The 21,423-nt window shown below is 45.0% G+C and overlaps 1 protein-coding gene across 1 annotated transcript in view; it reads right to left on the reverse strand.

The window, feature by feature from the left end:
* FSCN1 (fascin actin-bundling protein 1) overlaps positions 1 to 20,330 on the reverse strand; it is a 39,538-nt gene extending 19,208 nt beyond the window's left edge. The window contains exon 1 of the mRNA XM_072597651.1: positions 19,278 to 20,330. Coding sequence (XP_072453752.1) covers positions 19,278 to 20,109 — 832 coding nt within the window. The 5' untranslated portion in view covers positions 20,110 to 20,330. The remainder of the gene's footprint in view (positions 1 to 19,277) is intronic.
* Between the last annotated feature and the right edge of the window lie 1,093 nt (positions 20,331 to 21,423).

The following is a 21,423-nucleotide window of genomic DNA, read 5'->3' on the forward strand; positions in this document are numbered from 1 at the left end:
GTGGTGTTTATTTGGCTCTCATACTGGATGAAGGTTCTAATATAGCCTTGAAAAGACAGATATTGCTCACTAGTCCACTTAAAGAGAAAGCCTATCAATGTCTCTTTTACAGTCTTCTGTAAGGTAGTATGAAAAAATCTTCCGCTAACCGCCTAACAATTGCCACTCATTCAATAGAACGCCTATTTGGCAAGGTTATTTGAATGAGATCACAAATCACAGATACCTGTGTGGTTTAACTAAAGTTATACACTGGGCTAGGGGCCAGACGTGAAGGGTTCCCCAGCTCCAGGCAAACCGAACAGAGAATACGCCATCCAGTGCAGTAAATCCTGCCAGATGGGGTGGGTGAGAGAGGATGGGCAAACAGTTCCCCTCCATACAGAAACACTGGCCAAACAGATTCAGAGCAACCATCCCATAGCATGGACTATTTGGACATTCACTTATTTCACAAACACACATTTAAGAACTTAGTATTCCTAACTACTGTGCTAGGTCCTGAGGGACCCAAAGATAAAAAGAAAAAGTATTCCCTACCTTCAAGAAGCTTACATTGTACTGGGAAGTACAACATACATTCAGGCATGTTTAATACAAGATAAATTTAGAAAGGGGATGGACACTAACTGGGGTGAGAGGAGAATGAAAGGAAGAAGGAAATCAGAAAAAAGTTCCCATAGGAAGAGACACTGGAACTCTGCTTTAAAAGTAGCAATGAGGAGAGAGAACCTAAAGGAAGAGACACTGGAACTCTGCTTTAAAAGTAGCAATGAGGAGAGAGAACCTAAAGTAAGAAAGGGTATAATATGAAGCTATACGTGGTTGAAAAGCTTGTATTTTTATCTCAGGGGGAACAGGAAACCACTGAAGATTTGTACTTGGGGAGGATTGTTTGGGGATTTACTACACAATAAACTTGTCTACCTCCTCCAGATTCACTATAACCATGTTTGACCTCTACCCTATGCATGGTCAATCCCCGAAGATATGCAAACAAGATAGTCTAGGAAACCCACATGATAGATGGTAAGAGAAAAAAAACCATTTAGACTTGGGAGTCAAGATCTAGGCTCAAATTCCTATTCAGCCACTTAGGATAAAATAGGATTTAGGTCTGGAAGAGACCTCAGGTCGCTTCCAGGACAAGTCAGAATCTTAGCATTATAGATTTTGAGTTGAAATGGACCTTAGATCATCTACTCCAAACTTCTCATTTTCCAGATGAGGAAGTCAAGGCATCATAGCATAGGAATGGAGTGTTGGATTTGGAGTTGAGAAAACAAGGTGCAAGTCACTTACTTTCTCTAGGCCTTAGTTTCCTTACCTGTAAAATGGGGAGAGTTAACACCCATAGTACCTATCTCACAGGGTAGATGTGAGGATCCAGTGCAAAAAGTTATGGAAAATGCTCTGTAAACGTTTAAATTATCTCTTATTTTTTACAGATTACAGGCCCAAATCCACTGCTTTTTCCATATATATATGTATGTCATTTAACCTCTTGATGACAACTGGTTAAGAGAACCTAGACTTCTTCTAGTCCTATGTGTGAAGAATACAGATCAGAGGACAAATTCCCCTCAGTCCCCATACCTTTCAGTAATAAAGAACTTTCAAGGTATATTGTTGGAAGGCATCTCATGAAAAACAAAAGCAGGAAACAATGGAAAATGGCTAGCTGAACAACACACTGTGGTAACTGGAAAGTATATTGTTAAGTAAAAGATCAGGCAGGCTCCCTGAGGGCTGAGGTACTACCGCATTCCTATGGGACGTCCTTTCCTGGGCACACACAATTGGGGGAGGGGGCCTCACAATTTCTACAACCCTACAAAAGTTCTCATTGGAGCCAGAAGGACACCCCTCCACCCCACCTTCAGATTAGTATCAGCACCATCTGGATTTCCCCACCAACTGTGCTGATTTTCTACAGAGAGCAGAGTCCTGGATATCTGGTGATGGATAACATGGACTGACTGTCCATAGGACTGGAGCCCTGGGCCTAAGTACTTAATCCATGCTAAGACACAATCCTGCCGGGAGACCCAGTCTGTGCCTCCCCCCACTCCTCCCAAGTCTGCAAACAGCAGTATTTGATCTGGGTGTTCTAAACAGCAGCAGCTGGAGAATTTGTAAAGCACCATGGTTTCCTGTCTGATTTCCTCCCTCCTTTAGGTGAAAGGGAAACACCTCTCCTGGGAAGAGATAAACTGGCACCATTTGGTCTTAAAATCCCTAATTAAGAGACTAGTGTTACTATAGAAACAGGTTTTCTTCCCCTGTATTTAAAAAAGAATAGTGGTTCAGACATCCCTGAGACTGACTAAGGCTCCTTCACACTTTAAATTACCATCCAGACAGCAGCGTCACATGCATTCAGATGATCACAGGAGGCAGACAAAAGGAGGGGACCTCAGGTTACACAGATTACTAAGAAATGCCAAGAAGATGCTCCTCTAGGGCACAGAGGTCTACACCAGGCTTCCAAAGATGGGAAGATCTCACACACACACACAAAGGAGTCTAGTCTGTGAACACCTTCATCAAAAAAAAAAATTTTCTTTTAAATAAAAAACAAAAAATCCCCAAGGTTAACCCCAGGGTTGAGTTACATGGACTCAGCAGAAAGGAATGTAGCTAAAAAAAACAACCAAAAAATAAAAACCCTCCATTTCAGCAGATGAAGGCTTCAAAGAGGTGAAATGGAGACCAAATAGAAGGTTCCATGGAGCCCCACACTGTGGAAATTAAGAAATGCTGCCCAGTAAAGCTACATTAGGAGAATCCAGAATGCTGATTAAGCTGTGGCATCTGCAATTCTGATGCTCTATCCCATGAGACAAATGGGAAAGAAAAAAGAAAAGCCCTCACACTGGCTGCCCCTCCCCCGGGGCCTAACACTGGCTGGCAGATGGCATTACCACTCTGGATGCCTCCAGGAGGCTGGCTTTGCATCACCTCCCTCTCAAGCTTAGCCTGGTACTTCAGGGTATGTCTGTCTCATTCCCCTGCAGGGACACCCAGCCGGCAACATGTGGGGAGATGAAGCAAGTATTGCTGGGATCTTGAATTCATTTACTGAGGGTGGGGTAACACAGGAACTGCAGGAGCTCCAGGACACCCTCCCTTTCTTTGTATCCCTTTTGTCCCAAGTACCACTGGAGGCTTTAATTGCTTTGTTCTTGGGGGGGCCTTTCAGGTGGGGGCTGTTTTTTAGCTTCCTGTGGCTGAGCAAAGATTGGTCTCCCTCCCCCAATTCTCCTTCACCCCCAAGGCTACCCTTCAGACACACTTCAAATTGATGAATCATGCACCTGTTAGTAGTTACCTTCATCAGGTCAAGAGTGGTAGGAAGGCAATTTTCAGGAAACAAGTCTCAGGGGAAGCCAGTCAAAATATCAATCAACCCATGAACAAAGTATTTACTAACCATCTCTTAGGTGCTAGGCACAGTGGATAGGTTCAAAGAATCAAACAATTCCTACTTCAAGACAAGCTCATGTTTTAATGCTTAAGATAACAAGTGTTTCTAAAAGTATAATACCACACAAATGTAAAATTAATAAATACAAATATATACAAAGTGTTTTTAGCATTGTTCGGTCGTGCCTGACTCTTTGTGACTCCAGCAGGGTTTTCCTGGTAGAGATGAGTGGTTTGTTATTTGCTGCTCCAGTTCATTTTATAGATGAAGAAACTGAGGCAAACAGGGTTAAGTGACTTGCCCAGTGTCACACAGCTATCAAGTGTCTGAGGCCAGATTTGAACTCAGGAAAATATATCTTCCTGACTCCAGGTCTTGTCACCTTTAATATAAGTAGGCTGGAAGGCAAAAATCAGGAAAGAGTTCATGCAGAAGATGGTGCTTGAGCTGAATCATAAAGGAAGATAGGGGCACTATGAAGAGTAGACACTGTACATGGGAGGGAGTACATGGCAGGCATGGGGAACCAGCTAAGGCAAAGACATAAGAGTGGAAGGTCCTAGGTAAGGATCAGAGAGAGAGGGCCAGTCTGGTTACTAAAACTAGTCTATAAATGCCATTTGAAACCCTAGGCAAATAAAGTCTAGAGAAGCAATTTCTGAGCTAGGGACCATAGAAAATTTGCTAGGGATCTGTCAATCAAAAGGTAAGCCTATCTTCTGTAGTCTGAATGTCTTACTTATAGGTATGGCCACTTTACAAATGCATGTAGACGCTGTTGTGATTAATAAGATATAAACTCATTTAAAAGTTTTATTGAATTCATGGTAACTTGTATACCTAATACAGGGAAACATCCAAAATTGATGTGAAAAGGGGTTATAATACTTAAAAAAGGTTGGGAACCCTTGGTCTGTAGTGTAGGTTCCCAAAGTAGGAGAGAATGCTTCTGGGGAGTGCTAGAACAATCCAGAGGGGTAGTAGCAGCCTCAGGTGCAATTGAGGGGGCGATGAATAAAAATAAAGGAACAGAGGAAGCATAAAGATCAGATAAGAAAATTTTGAAAAACTGTTCATGTTTCACCTGTTGTATAATAGAGTTAGAGTTGTAATGATTGTATTATTTTCCAAATAAGTGCACAAAATCCAAGTTATAACTGATGAGTGTTCAAGTCCACCAACAGGTCTTAACAAGCAAGTGTTGGCAGGCAAGCCTGTCAAGCACTGTTGGGAAGTCCAGCATGCATCAACAGGAATACGTGCATATAAAGACTTGTTTACAATACCATACTATACAATTACATGAGGCAATATTGCATCATTGAAATTTCAATGCATGAAAAAACCACAAATTTATAGTAAATTATTAAATTTAAGATGGTCATTTAAAAATATATATATATATAATTTTTGAAATGATGCAATTTTTAAAATACCATTAAAGGGTTAAAGAAAGTAGATTTCCAGGGGGAGGGCTCTGAGTAATTTTTTTAAAAAGGGGACAGTTGGCCAAATAAATTTCAGAATTGCTGGTCTAGAGGAAGAAATGGTATGCTGTATATAATGAATTTTGTATGATGACCTGAATTCTTCTCGGTGTTATAAGTAAAGCTTACCAAATAGCTACTTAAAAGCTACCTTTCGGCCAAAGCCTAAAAGAAAAACTCCACATATATCAAAATATTCATAGTAGAACTTTTCTAGCAAAAAAAACCAGAAACAGACTGGGTCCCCCCCACTAGTTGCAGAGTGATCAAATAAACTGTGGTATATTCAGTTGATAAATATTTATTAAGAATGTGTCAGATATCTAGGGATAACTTATGGATACAAAGAAAGGCAGAAGACATTCAGAGCTTAAGTCTAGTGAGGGAGACAATATGTATGTACACAGCTATGTACATATAAGTTATGTACAGGATAAAATTGGAAATAATTAGCAGAGTACATGGAATGGTGAATATCACTGTACCATACGTAGCAACAAAGGAATTCAAGGACACACAAAAAAACACACATGAACTGACTCACAGTGCAGTACGCAGAACCAGGAGAACAAGGAAAAGAATGCTTAAAGCAAAACCAAAATCGACATAATTTTAATGATTAGTTTTGGCCCCAGAGAGCAGAATTCAAGTATCTACCTCTGTTTGGTACAGCGATGGGAGCCTACAGTATATGTTTCCACTCAGTTGATTTATCAGTTGGTTTTGTTTAATGTTTTTCTCCATTACGAATGGAATACATCTGGAAATGGCTACTGTCGAAACAAACGGCAGCAATTTTTAAAAGCTACCTTCCTCGATCAGTCAATATAAACATTTAAGCACCTACTATGTGCCAGGTATTGTGCTGTATATGACAAAATGATCCCTGAACTAAAAGTCAGGCAACCCCGGATTCTAACCCCAGGCTCTACCACTAAGGAGCAGTAAGACCTTGGACAAGTGGTTTATATTTTCTGAGCCTCCACGTTCCTTGTTGTTCTTATGAAAAGGGTGGACTGAATCTAAACAGGAGCCTTTTCCAGCGCTTAAGTCAAAGGCTCCCCACCCCACCCATGTCCAACCAAAACATCCATCTTTATCTCCTCAAGAACATAATGTAGCTACACTGGGCTATCCTCCAACCTATTCAGCAGGGTTCCCTATCAATTAGCACTTATTAAGTGGCCATTATGTATCAAACACTAAGGATATAATGACAAAAGTGAAACAATAGGTATTACCTCAAAGAGCTTCCATGGGGGTGGGGGGGGGGGGAGGGAGGGGAAGAAAGCAAAGAAAGAACCAGTCCATGGAGAAGTATATAAAGAACACATGCAAAATAAATAAATACAAGAAGGAGGGCTCTAGGAGCTGTAAGGAAGCAGGAAGGACTTCTTGCAGAAGGTGTCCTAACATTCTCTCCCTTACTGGTTGAATTCACATCCATTCTTTTAAACCTAATTCAAATATACCTCCTCTTTCAGGTTGTTAACAACCTCCCTTCACACAGATAATAATTTCCCCCCTTATTATAGCACTTTACTTTCATACTTTATGCATTATGAACTTATTGGTCCAAACAGTTCCGTCTACTTTTCCTATTGCCTTCCCTAGCATACTACGCAATCTCCTGAAGGCAGGAACCATGTCATCTAAGTTTTGTATTTTCTAACAGAATACTCTCAACGCAGTAGAAGATTAATAAACTGATGCTCAATTCAATCCCCACATCTATCTAGATAATTCAGTGACTCAAAAATGTTTCCCTTTAATGCCCTGGGGAATGCCAGCAGTGGAAAGGCAGAATTCGTAACTGGAGAGGGACATCCCCATTCAAACGCCAAATGCCCAACTACTGCTTGGTACTTCTCTGGCCTGGCTTTCTTCTTTTTCCCATAGTTATGAGTGTATGCCCTAAAGTTCCTGTTTTCTTCTCCCTCCATCTTCTCTCACTCAGTCCAATTAGCTCTTTTCCAAATGACTCCCAGATCCACATATCCAGCCCTATTGTCCCCTTTCTTTGGCATACTGACCATTTCTAACTGGACTCTAATGGGCATCTGAAACATCCAAAATACAATCCATTATCTTTCTCCTCCAACCTATACATCTTCCAATATTCCCCCATATCTGTTGAGGGTGTAACCCTCCTTCTACTCACAGGCTGAAAGCAGCAGATTCATCCCTCTCTCCTCACTTGCTCTCACTCCCCATATCCAATACATCCCTCACATTCATCCCCTTTCCTACACTCACACGACCCCTCTCTCAGTTCAGGGCTTCCATGCCTCCAGCTTTTCCCCTTCTCCAATCTATCTTCCCAGCAGGTGCCAAAGTGATATTGCTAGAGAACAGGTCTGCCCATGTCACCACCCTACTTAATAATCTTTAGGGGTCCCCTAGAACTGCTCAGATCAAGTGAATGTTTCTGCTTGGCAAACACCTCTTCACAATCCTACTCCAACCTGTCTTCTCAGTCTTACATATTATTCCCATTCACACACTTTTCAATTCAATCTAAATGGCTTCCCCACTCCTTATATCTCCTCCATCTTCCAGGCCTTTACATAAACTGCTCCTGTGTTAGCAATATCCTCCCCTCCTGCCCTTTACCTCTTAAAATCTTTAGTTTCCTTCAAAGCTCAGCACCATTACCACCTTCTATGAGGTCTCTCTCAATCTCCCTCTCCCCATTCTACCCCCAACTGCCAGTGTCTCTGCCACTCAAATTACTGTGTGTCACACATACACATGCGTGCAAACACACGCATGCATGCGCGCACACACACACACACACACACACACACACACACACTGCACTAGTGTGTCTGGAAGATGAGTTTTCAAAAGAAGTAACCATTTTCCCACTAAATGGAAGGCATAGAGATCATGAGCTAAGGGCTTTCCCTTGGAGAGGCACCAGAATGTCGGTGCTAGAAGAGACCTTGACAGTCATGTAGCACAAACCATAGAGGAAAGGAAGTGACTTGCCCAAGGTCTCTCACACACATGCTGGTATACATAGCCCCTCCCATAGACATGCTCCTCAAAAGCATGATTGTTTATTTTTGCATGCTTATCTCCATCATTTCCCACAGTACCTGACATCTAGCAAGGATGGAATGCTACTTATTGGATGAATAGTTCTGGACCCATCCTAATTATTTATTTGGACGTTTTTCTTTAATGTGAAAATTCAACCCAAAAATCTGAACTGGATGAAAAAAGATAGCTTCAAAGAACCACAATTCCATCACTGTTATTTCCAATTTTATATCACTTTTCTTCCACCTCCAATCACATTTCAACTATAAAGAAGGGACTGTTCCCAAGTACACTGGTTCAGGAGTCAAGAGTCTACAAAATTAGTACCGGCTCTGTCACAAACTAGGCATGTGTCCTAAGAAAGTCACTGAGCCTCCCTTTCCACCCTCCTCAAAGGGGGCGTTAGGTTAGATAACTGTTAAATGTCTTGCCTAGCTCTAAAATTCCATAATTAGCTGGAATCAAGGACAAAAGGAGAGCTTTCTCCCCGGAGCTAGGAGAAGAATATTCACCTAGGGAAGATGCTAGAGAAAAAAGAGACTGCTTTAATATTCACACTCCCCAATCTCACTGCGCAGTTGAAGGAAGTCCAATATGATCCTTCCCCGGAAGCTATTGACCCATCTCACAAAAGGGGCTTATTAATCAAGGAAACTGATATAGGATGGATCTGCTGCTTCACTGCTCTAAGGCTGGGCTTCTTAACTTAGGGTCCAAGGGGGTCCATGAATTTACATGGAAAAAAGCCACATATTTTTATTTCTACCACTTTTGGGTTTCCTTTGGAATCTTATGAATTAGAAAACATTACTCCAAGAAGAGATCTATGAGTGTTACCAGACTACCCAAGGGGGTTCATGACACAAAAGAGGGTCAAGAGCCCCTCCTACTATAGGATGGTGTTAAATAAGAAACTCCCCCTCTACCCATGCAGGTAGGCAACTTCTCTGCAATTTTTTTATCCTGGACTTCAGAATAAGAAAACCAAGTGAGAATTCTAGCTTTGATACTGACTGTGTGACACCCTGGGCAAATCACTTCCTTTCTCTGTGGGTTGTACTAGATGACCGTCAAGGTCTCTTCTAGCTCTGACTAGTGCTTCTCCAAGAGAAAGTCCCTAGCTCAGGGGCTCTGACTGACGCCACACTTTGGGGAACCTGCAGCCTCAAAGCCTCGGCTTGGATTCAGTCCAAGGGCTGCACTTGAGGACCTGGAGGGCCACAGATGGCCTCAAGGCGGCAGGTTCTCCATCCCTGCCCTAGTTCATGATCTCTATGCCTCCCATTTCGCAGGAAGATGACGACTTCTTTGGAAAACTCATTTTCTAGACACACTAACACAATACTGATGAAACTGTGATATGGTCCAGCCATTCTGGAACCATTTGGGATTATGCTAGAAAAATGACAAAGATTTCCATATCCTTTGGCCCCCAATATCCTACTGCACATGCACACGCAGTCAAATGACACAAAGAAAGGTCCCATAGACACCAGAATCTTCATAGCAGCACTACAATGTAAATGCTCATTAACTGGGAAACAGCTAACCAACCACTGTACATGTAACAGTAGTGTACCACGAGAAATGATCCACAGGAAAAATTCAGAGAAGCACAGGAAGACTTCAACAAGCTGATGAAGAAGAATCAGAAAAATAGTATCAGAAATGATGATGATGTGAATAGGAAAAAAACTAAGCCAAATGCCTTGTAATTGCACTCATCCAGGTTGGCCCAGAAGAGAAAATGCACCTACAGTTATCCCTTCCACATTGCAACTTTCCTTATCAAGGTTACAATACACAAGGTCAGCATAAAAAATTAAAAGGAAATTTTAGGGGGAGTTTTGTGGAAGCCACAGATACCAAGGGAAGGTCAGCAGATGATAGAAAAAGTTTAGAAACTCAGAAATGCATAAAATGTATGTATAGTACTGTAGGTCAGCATCTTATCTTTTAATACCATAAATTAGACTTGAAGTGGAGGCGAGGGTCAAAAAATTTTACATGGACTTTCTAGATCAAAGGAGGTGTTGCCCCTGACCCCTGCTGTTGAAGGGATAATTGTACTTATCATATTTGCAAAGGTGGATTTTGGGCAGCTAGGTGGGGCAGTGGATAGAGTGCTAGGCCAGGAGTCAGAAAGACCCTTCTTCCTGAGTTCAAATCTGACCTCGTATATTTCCTAGCTATGTGACCTTGGGCAAGACACTTTACACAGTTTGCCTCAGTTTCCTCATCTGTAAAATGGGATGGAGAAGGAAATGGCAAACCACTCAGTATCTCCAAAACTCAGATGGGGTCATAAAGAGTCAGACATGACTGAAAAATGACTAAATAAAAGGGACTCTATGTGTGGAACAATACTGAATAAACTGTCTTCTTTCCTCACCCTCACCTTCCTCCCACCCTGCCAGTCTCTTTAAGTTTTTAAAAAAGGGGATAGCTCCCTGGCAAGGTGACAGGCTAGGGTGAGGAATATATTTCAAAATGAAGCTGAAATAAGAACCAAAAAAACACTCCAATAATGTCTTACAAGGCCATCTTCACCTGTTATAATTTCTATTTCTCTCTAAAAGATAAGCTTTTTGCCTGTAGCCCACTGGACCACAAGCTTTCTTTTAGGAAAATGCAGGCCCTCCTTGACACTCCACCTAATCTAATTATGAGTTTCCCTGGGGAAGACTATCTAGCCTGATTTGGACTATTTACCAACACAGAGTTTTAATTCTACTCCGGTGACCCTTTTTCAGAGTTGCCAGAAAGATCATGTGGCTTGAAATTCAAGGCCAAGAGGAGAGTGGCAGAATGCCCCAGTCATGGCCTTGGCTCCACGCCTGGCAGAAACCTCCTGGGCTTCAGTTGTCTTTAGGCCCAACATCCCTGTATAATTTCTGTTCTTCTAGACTGTCCTAGTTCAGAGTCCCTTGAGGTGGCCACATTAAAACTTCTTCTAAATCTTAAGAGACATTAGCCCTACCAACTTCCTGAAGCCACTACTGCCATCTTTCCTTACTGGTATTTAAGACCTGAGAGTAGATTTAAGATTAGACTCTAAATGTCAAGTGGAATGCTGACCAACTGCTCTAATGATGACAACCCACAATTTATTAGGGTAAAGACAAGTCAAGAGAAGCCTACTGTTCAGTCTAAGCTAAGGACTATGTTTGTCTACCCGGCCTTGTTTTGTACAAAACAGACGCTTATGAGGGGGATTACTGAAAGGACATGGAATGCATATCCTCTCTGGGTTCCTTTAACTCCAATCATTGGAATGGTTGGATTCTAGACCTTCCATTATTGTGGCACTACAGGATTCAAAGGACCTCTGAGACCATCTAGTACCAATAATTCTGATCAGAGAATCCCTTGCCTTCAGAACACCACTGTCCCTTAGAGACAGGTAGGTAGTGGAGAGAGTACTGGACTTGGAGTCAGGAAGACCAGAGTTCAAATCCAACCTCAGACACTTAATAGTTGTGTAAACCTGGGCAAGTCACTTAACCTTTACTTACTAACTTCCTCAACTGTAAAATGGGGATAATAACTAACACCTACTTTCTGGATTGTTGCAAGGGAACAAATGAGATATCTCTAAAGCATATAGCAAAATGCCTGACACACAGTAGGTACTTACATACTGCTTATTTCCTTCCTTTCTCACTAATCCACTAATCTTGAATATGCCTTTATAACAAGTACCCACAGTTCCTAGTTGTGCCTACTGAGACCAGATAGAACAAATCTAACCTTTCTTCCACAAGAGGGTCTAAATATATTTGAAGGCAACGATCATGTCCCCATTCAGTACCTTCTCTTTCTGGTCCATACTTCCTGATTCCTCATATGGCCTAGTCTCCAGTCTTCTCACTCTTCTGAACACTTTCCAGCATGTTGGTCTTTGCTAAAATGTGGTGGGCAGAACCGACCTTCATATTCCAGACATGGTCCGATCAGAACCAGGGTGTAACTTCCCTCATTATGAACACTATCTTTCAATGCAGCTTATTTTTTTTAAGTCACATTAATTTTTTTGGTTACCTCATCATACCAATGACTCAAATCGAGTCTGTGATGTAGCAGATAGAACAATGGCCTTAGAACGAAATTCTGCCTCAAAGTCTTACTAGCTTACTATGTGATCCTTATCTATACATTCTATGTGATCATAGATTACTAACTGATCACTTAACCACCGTTGGCCTCAATTTTTTCATCTGTAAAATGCAATAATAACAACATAGCTTACCTCTTGTTAATGAAATAGCTAGATAGCTCAGTGGATAGAGCTCTGGGCCTAGAGTCAGGAAGACCTGAGTTCAAATTTGGCTTCAGACAAGTCATGTGACCCTGGGCAAGTCACTTAACCTCTGTTTGCCTTAATCCACTGAAGAAGGTAATGGCAAGACACTCCATTATCTTTGCCAAGAAAACCCTATGGACAGTATGGTCCGTAGAGTCATGAAGGGTTGGACAACTGAACAGGAACCTCTTGTTAGCACTAAATGAGATAATGTAAGTAAACGGCTTTGCAAATCTTAAAGTGCTACATAAATGTCAGCATTATTGTTAAAGCCTCCAGATAATACCTTGTCTAAAAAAATCTCCCTCTCCTTTTAAAGTTGACTTTTTGACCTCAAGTTATCAATTAAGTTTCACCTTTTTAGGTTTGGCTCAATATCCTAATCTGAGACTTTGCAGAAGGCCAACATTCACTAGCTTTATCTTGCCTGCAGGTTCGAGAAACATTCTTCGGGGTTTAATCTAAATCACTGCTAAAAATATGCTAAATAGCACAGGGCCAAGCATACATCTCACTGGAGGCCTCCTTCTAAGAAGACATACTAGCTGTTCTAAATCTAACCAATGTACTAGTAGCTAGCTACCACCTCTCCATCTTGTCCATAAGGCAAGCATACAAGACTGTGAAATGATTCTTTGTCCTTAGTTAATCCCTGAAAGAGGAGACCAAATGTTCTTCCAGAGGGTGCATGATTGCCAACAGGGATATGACAATGAGAGACTAGTGCTAACAGAGATCAACTCCAAAGTCCCTCCCACCTCCACAAAACCAAGTCACAGTTAACAAGATGTTCCCCAACACTTGGGTAGTGTCAGAGGCTTTGGGACTATCTCCCTAGAACAGGACCCCGTATGATGAACTACTGGAGAAAGTTATTAGATCACAGCACTAAGTACAATGCCCAGCATGTAGGAGGTGCCATATAAAGCTAATTATTACTATTGTTAAAAGAAAAGGATTAGCTGCTGTAGTCATTCTCTTTGATGATGGCTAAGTGAATATTAGTTTTGGATCAAGCCTTGCAGGGAAGCCAGCTAACAGCAGCTCAGGAGATGGTCTACTCCTTATGAGCAAGAACCATGCCATTTACTTTTATATCCAGTATTATGCCCACCACTGTATTAGGCCCAAGATTGGGGCTGGGTGAATAAGTGAGTACTTGCTGATCCAGACAACCTGATTTCACACCCCAGAAATCATTCAGTAGCACCACTAGGCAAGGTTCCCAGGGCCTATCTGTACACAGGAAGACTTTGGAGAACTCATTTGCCCATTCTATCAAGTCCTTACAAGTTGAGTGTTAGTACCTTACTTCAGAAACATGGCTTTTGAGTGATTAAAGAGGATGAATCACAAATAACCGGAAAATTATGAGGCTTTAGGGAATAGGAAAGGGGGAGGTGAGAAAAATGCATAGGTCAGTTTGAATTCTCAATGCAACAGATTTAAAAGGCAAAAAGGCTAAAAAAAAAAAAACAACCCAAAACTTTTCCACTACTAAAATACAAGAACTGTGATTATTTTATCAGTTTAATAAACTTCAAGTAAGGGACCTCCTTCCAAAAATTTAGTAGATCTAAACCTTGTGAAGCTCTTAAAGCAGGATTCTACAGAGCCATCAATTTGGACAAAGTTTCTAAGTCCAGCATCCTATTTACTTAAATCTGAAACTGGAATTCTGTTTGGAAGTCTCACACTAAAGATAAGACTTCAGGCACTAGGAGATATCTGGGAAGCAATGACAATGTTGCAGCTTTGTAGATTCACCACCGCCCTTCTTCCTCACCCTTGCCTCACACACTTAGTAATGATTCAACCAAATCTGTCAAGACAATTCTAGTTAAACATATGTATAATTTATATCAAATTGCCAGCCTTCTCAATGATGGGGGAGGGGACTGAAAAGGAAAGAATTTGGAACTCAAAATTTTAGAAATAGGATGTTTAAAATTATTTTAACATGTAATAGGAAAAAATATAATATAAAATTTTTCCCAAAGCAGGTAAACCTAATTAGAGGTAAAGAAGCCTTTCTTCTCAGCCCCCAAGTTTCCTATTGGGCAGTCCATATTTTAATTCAAAAAAGTTTTTTTGCTTATCTGAGGATCACAGGATGACAGATTTAGAGGTAGAAAAGACCTTGATGGCTGCGGAGTTCAACCCCTTCATTTTATAGAAGAGGAAAAATGAAACACAGAAATTAACAATGACTTGGCCAAGGTCATCCAGCTAATTAAATGAATGGGTTTTTTTTTCCTAACTCTTACAGCCAGTGATCTATTCAGCAGGCCAAGCTGCCCCTCTGACAATAGTTTCCTAACTTTTGCCTCTTAAAAAGAAAGTCAGTGTCAGAAGGTAACATTCATCTTCCTCACTTGCCCAAAAAGTATCATGGGATTGAGGGGGAGGGAAGGGAAAGGAAAGGAATACGAACAGCCTATCAGTGCCTTCCTATTCATTCAAATATTCAAAATTAGTTGGGATTGCCAAAATTTCATTCTTATAACTTGCCAAGACAGCTAGAGTGCTATGAACCTACAGACTTCTCTTCCCTATCACTTTTATTTATAAGGACTATCAAAAGGGGTGAGAGGCAAAAGAAATCCAGACTTTCAGATGGTATCTCTAAACAAAAGCTGGTCCTGAAGTCAAAAGGCCCTAGTTTTTGTTTTTATCTTTTTTTTAATCAGTAAGGAAGTCACCAATTCTCAAGATGGATGGGATTCTCCCAACAATTTCTTGTGCCTCTTCCCCTTTCTCCCTTAAGGCTTAAAGGATCACGCAAGCAGAATCACAGAATTTGAGAACTGGAGACTCCACTGACATTCTAGATCAGGGGTGGAGAACCTTCGGCCTCAGAGTTTGGATTCAGTCAAAGGGCTGCACTTGAGGACCTAGAGAGCCACATGTGGCCTTGAGGCCAAAGGTTCTCCATCCCTGATCTAGACCAACTCGTACACAAAAGGAATTTCTATTAAGAGATGCCTTCAAGGAATGAGAAACCACCACCCACTAGGGTGGCACTTTTCATTTCTGGACTGCTCTAATAGTTAGTAAGTTTCTCTGGATGTCTCTGGATCCCTTTTGCACAGCTTCTACCCACTGGGTCTGCTCTATGGGGCCAAAGGGGACAAGCCTAATCTCTGTTCTAGATGACAGCCCACCCAAAACAAACCAGGGCCCCTCCTATCCAGGCCTTGGAGCCAGGTTGCTAAAGGGAAAAAACTGCTCCCACCCACTGGAGTGGGACGAAGAGTCACCTGGCACTCAGCTCATCAACTGGCAAGAGTGCCTCATCATGTCCTGTTCCCCATCATGGTTAGTCACTGCTTCTAATTTACCTGTGGAGCCTGGGAAACCAAGAACCCTCATATAGGCTTAGAGGATCTGGTTCAACTGCAAGATTCCCTGGGACACACAGCCCTCCCAATCAGAGAGTCATCTTTTCCCTCTCTTCTGTGAAAGGTCATTGGAGGTCTCTAGTATCCCAAGGAACCAGAAAGTAAAATTGTATTAGGAGTTCCTCTGGTTAAACAAAATTATGCCTGGAAGCCCAACACTAAGAGAAGGGGCAGGTATGAGCCAGTTCACATGAGTTGGATGGGACCTGGCTGAACCACTCAATTTTATTTTAGTAATCTATCCAAATCAGGTGGACTGGGAGGACAACTCATGTTACTCAGCCCCAACACTCACTTTATTACAGCATTCTGTATGTCTCCCTACTTTTGTTAAAAAAGAGCTGAATGCCAAAGATTCACTCAAGGGATCATACATCTAGGGGTTGGAAGGTACTTCTGAAGCCACTTAGTCCCATTCCCTCATTTTAAAAAAAGAAACTAAAGCCCAGGGAGCACTGGATTTGGAAGTCAGAAGGACCTGAATTCAAATCCTGCCTCAGATACTTAGCTTTGTGATGCTGGGCAAGTCATTCAGCTTCCTTATCTGTACAAAAATAAATAGATTTATGATTCCAGAAGCCTGATGATTAATTTCCAAAGAGGTGAGGACCTTAGGGCGCAAAATGAGACACACTTTTTTTGGATGTGGCCAATGTGTTTTGCCTGACTTTGCACGTATCTGTTGAAATAGTTTTCTTTCTTTTCTCAATAGGGGAGAAGGGAAGGGGAAAATAAATGCTTGTTCATTTAATAAAAAGGTAAGGACTTAGACTTAGTGGCTTTTAAGGTGTCTTCCAGCTGTAAACCTATGATTCTCTAAATGTTGTCTTCCAGCTGTAAACCTATGATTCTCTAAGTGTTGTCTTGCCCCAGGAATCCCAGAGGTAGAATGTGAACCCAGGTCCTCTGATTTTAGTGTTTGTTTAAATGTACTCAGGTATGAGAACTGGATTCTGGCAAAGCCAGAATCCCATTGTCTTTTTGGAGATAGGTTCAAGGGAGAAGGTACAGGGCAACCCTGCTTCCCAGGGGCAGAAAGCCTGTTATGAGGTGCAAGGAGCCTGTTCATCTGGTTTAAGCAGAGATTGCAAAGTAAAAAAGGAGAATAATGGGGGGGGGGGGTGATGGAAGGAGAGAAAGAAGATCCTAAGGAAAGATGAAAGGGAAAGATACGCCTCACTCTTTGGGTGTGCTGCCATTTGGCTCAATCAGGAGGTCATCTCCAGGGACTCTGGCTCTATCTTATCAGGCAAGGTAGACAAGACCTCCCTTACTCAGCTGCCTGGGTAACTGGAACTCAGTATGGGCGTTCACCATTGTCCAGAAACCAGATCCATCTGCTGTACTGAAGAGGAAAGGAGATGGTGGGATTAAAGAAACTCAGCAAAGCCACTGGAAAACAAAAGGTTAAAAAGAATTTTTTTTTTTAAGTTAGCAAAGTCTCAGCAGCAGTGCTACAACTGGTTGGTGAATGCTGCTCCTGGCCAGGATTAGCTGAACGGAAACAGCTTTTCTAGCTGAAATGAACTCAAGATGAGAGCTCATACTGCAGCTAATTGGACCACTGCTGCCTTCCTTCAAGAGCCCCGAGAGTCCCAATTCGGTTTTTGGTTTGGGGCTAGCAATTTCATTGGCACCAACAAGCTTTCAGAAATTAAGGAGGTGGAGTAGGAACCCCACCCACCTCTAAACCCATGGTCTACTTGAGCCCACTAACCATTTACCTTCTCCCAGTTTAATCAGACCTTTGGCATTAAAACAGACTTTGGAACAGTTAGAATCACACAATAGAGGTTGGGGAGTCTGCCCGTATGATCCTGAATTCTACCTCATCACCCCACTCCCACACCCTTTTTCCTTCGGGGCAAGTAGATTTTTTTGTAAGTGTCGGGGGTAAAGCAGGGATGAGAGCTCTGGGGTCCCTTCCTGCCCTAAATCCAAGATCCTATTCATCCCACTGGAGACGATCCCAGTCAAAACTGCTCGAGGCTTGTATTTAAATCTGTAGGACACGCCCTGAAGCCAAGTCATAATTATTCATTCCTCCTAGAGGCAGGATCCTACCATCCTACCCCTTCCCAGAAACACAGAAAGGAAGCATCAGGATTTATAGTCCCTGTTGAAAGAAAAATAAAAAAACCCTGACCTTTACACTAACACTACCCCCCCCTCTCCTTCCACACAACACATCTGGTTTTCTCATCTGCAGTGTGACTATGTCATCAACTGTGACAAAGCTGAATGAAGGGAAATACAGCTCAGGCAGCCCCTCTCCTCAGATTCTCCAGGCTCCACCTCACAAAGAAAAGAGATTTATTTAATAGCCAACAGATATCAACGTGTAATGGTTTGGATTGCAAAACAATGTGTGTAGAAGATCCTAAATTTTATTTGAGGGGGCTGGGAAGGGGCATATGATGCAGTGGATATTTCTTTCACCAGCCTTTTGAATCTGGGAGAGTTCCTGACTTCTTCAAAGATGAAGAAAGCCATGCCCCCCTCTCATCCCAATCGACCCAGAATCCTCCCCTCCGAAGTCAATGCTAAGGACAACAGGAGTCCCTATTTCAAAGTTAGAGGGAAGGGATGCAGAGCAGGAAGGGCAAGGCGGGCGTGGGCGATCCAGCTTTAAGAGACACTAAAAAAAGGGACTAAGGTGAGAAGCAGGCTACCAGATAGACCACAAAGGACTGAAGGAAGGAAATACTGCCCATCAAAAGAAAGGAGCCTTTCTGAGGCCACAGTAAGAACTACATACAATCCCTCCCACCATCCACCAGTCAGAGGGATCAGGAAGGAGACTTGCCCCTCTGGGGAGCTGTGGCATCTGCACATTCTCTTCCAGAGGAAAACAATGTACAGGCAGTTGTTACTCTTAAGTTTAGAGGATGAGACTAAATGGGTTTTGTGGACGGCAGGGGCTCAGTAGGGTTCCCTGGGCAAGGGTAAAAAGTGTAAGACTTCCTCAGCTCTCAAGTCAGGGTAAAAGAAAAAAACATGCATGTATATACACACACACACTGATAGAGGTAGCGAGAGGGGTGAGACAACCACCAAGACAGCAAAGGGTGGCTGATGGAGGAGCCGCCCCCACCCCAAGGGGCAGAAGTGGAAGAAAGCACTTCAGGAAGCATCATCCCTTATCCCCCTCCCCCTCCCATCTCACCAGTCCGCTCCCAGGAGGTCAGAGTTAGGGTGAGCGTCCTCCCAGTTACCAGGGATTGGGAGGGGTGGGGACACGGGGGGGGGGGGCTGCCTGTCTACATTTCACTCAGAAGGGGATGGCTCTGGGGGGTTTCCCTTTGAATTCTCCGGAGGAATTGAGATTCCTGGAGGGAGGACATGAAAGGGAAATCAGAAGATGCCCCAAGCCTGCGAAGCTGCCTCCCTCTAGCCCCAGGGCGGCCACGTCCGCTTCCTCCGCACTCTCCCCACCGACCACAGATCCTTCCATCCCCCAAGGAGGGGCAGGGAAGGAGGGCCAAGCCCCCCGACGGCAGCTGCCCCCCATGCCCAGTGGGAAGCGCCGCTCTGCCTCCACCTCCCCGGGCGGGACCCAAGGGGGAGGGGAGGGCGTGGAGCGGGCGAGGCCGGGGCGGCGGGGCCCCACTCACCCTGGCGCGTGGACACGTTCCGCTGGTTGCCCGCCTGCAGCACCACCTGCGGACAGCTCTGCTCCAGCACGAAGAGCTCGTCCTTGCCCACCTTGGTGCTCTTGCCCGCCTTGAGCGTGCCGCTGGGGCCCGACGGCGCCAGGTAGCGGCCCTCGCAGTCCCGGAAGGCCACCTTGCCCGACCTGAACTCCAGCGTGTAGCCCGTGCCCGGCTCGGGCCTGTCCACCAGGCGCCCGTCGTGGCGCAGGAAGCGGTGGTCGGCCGTCTGCACGCTGTAGCGCTGGTCCTGGAACACCAGGGTGATGAGCGAGTCGACGCCCCACGGCACGTCGCGGTCCACGGCGATCTCGTCCTGGCGCGCGCCCAGGTGCGCGTAGCGCTTGCGGGTCAGGCTGTAGATGTTGACCTGCGGGTGCATGGCGATGTGCACGCTCCACTTCTCGGCCGCCGAGATGCTCTGCGCGAAGCACGACAGCCGGTCCTCCGTGCCGCCGAAGTAGCGCCGGTGCGGCTCGGACTGCAGCGACCAGCGCCCGTCGTCGTGCGCCACGATCAGGAAGCGGCAGTCGGGCCCGGGCGCCTCGCGGTCGCAGCTCACGTGGCCGTCCTTGTCGGCCGCCAGGTAGCGGCCCAGGTGGCTCTTGAGGCACACGGCGTGGCCGCCGCTCGCGTCGTCGGCCGGCTGCTCCAGCGTCCAGATCTGCTTCTTCTTCAGGCTGGCGGCCGACGCGTTCACCTTGAAGCCGAAGGCCTCGGCCGTCAGGTACTTGTTGCTGCAGTTGATGAGGCCGAACTGGATCTGCAGGGACTCGGACGTGCCGTTGGCCGTCATGGTGGCGGGGGGCCGGGGGGCCTGGGGCCGGGGGTCGGAGGGCCGGAGGATGGAGGGCCGGGGGCCGGGAGCCGGGGAGCCGGGGGCCGGGGAGCCGGGGGCCGGGGCACCTGGGCGCGGGGCGCTGCGCTGCTCTGCTCGGGCTTCTCCTCCCTCGCCTCCTTTGTCTGCCTCGCCTCGCCGCGCTCCCGCTCCCGCTCCACAAAGCCTGCTCTCGCCGCCCCAGCCGCAGCCTATATAGACAGGATGATGTCAGGGGGTTTGCGGCCGGCCCCGCCCCCCGCCGGAGCCTGGGGGCCCCCGCGGCGGGGCCGGGCTGGGGCTGCAGAGGGAGGGGGGCCGCAGCTGCAGCTTGAGGGGGGGCCCGCACAATGCAGCCCGCACACCCCCCCGCCAGCCCCTCCGAGCCCAGCCCGGGGCTTGTGGAGCAAGGCGGGAAAGGGGGCGGAGGCTCCTACAGAAGTCTTTTCATTGACCGGGTGGGGGGTGGGGAGGAAGAACCCATAAGGGGGGGCTTTTTTGCCTCCTTCTCCCTCCCGTCCTCGTGGGCACGTCCTCCTTCCTGCCCGTTTTCCCTTGGCCCCTTCTTGTTGCGCGGCTCTGATCGCCAGCCACCCCAAATCCCACCCCACCCGTTCCCCAAACTGGTCTGCTACAGTGGCGGAGGGCCGAGGGATGGCCCCAGGGCTTTCCAGAGGCGCTTCTGACCCGCTTCCCCCCTTTGGGGAGAGGGGGGTTGGATAGCAAAGAAAGAATATCTAAATGTTCCTTTAAAAAGCCTCTAGGACAAATTGGGGCTCAGACCCCTCCCCAAGTAAATGGAACCACGCAGACTAACCCAAAATCTCTAAAGTTAGATCTGTGATTTTTCCTTTAGTCTCCTCTGGTCCAGAAGGGGAAACCGTGCTAGTTCCTTCCTTTCTTAGCCTGCAACAGTAACCTTTCCTGCATACTGCAAGCTGGTTACAAAGAAGGGGGGAAGGGAAGGTGAAGAGAGCCTTCCGAGGAGCCAGAAGGGAAACGGCAGCCAGGGATGCTGCTCTAGCCCAGGGTTTATGGGTCATCCTCAAAAGCGCTAAACCTAGCCTGGCTTTCCCCTTTTACCCCTACCCACCCTTTGCCTAAGGTACTGTCTTCTCATAGTAACCTTTCCTCCACTGCCTTCAGTTCCTTCATTCAGCTTCAGAAAAAATTCCCTTCTGCAGCTATTTCACCAGAACTCAGGCTCTCTTGGCTGCAAATTCCCCCTGGATATCCCCTCATGGTTCTTCTCCATGTCCTTTTTCATTACTTCTAGAAGTCCCCGAGATTTCA

The sequence above is a fragment of the Notamacropus eugenii genome, chromosome 3, assembly GCF_028372415.1.
Source record: "Notamacropus eugenii isolate mMacEug1 chromosome 3, mMacEug1.pri_v2, whole genome shotgun sequence".
Taxonomy (NCBI): domain Eukaryota; kingdom Metazoa; phylum Chordata; class Mammalia; order Diprotodontia; family Macropodidae; genus Notamacropus; species Notamacropus eugenii.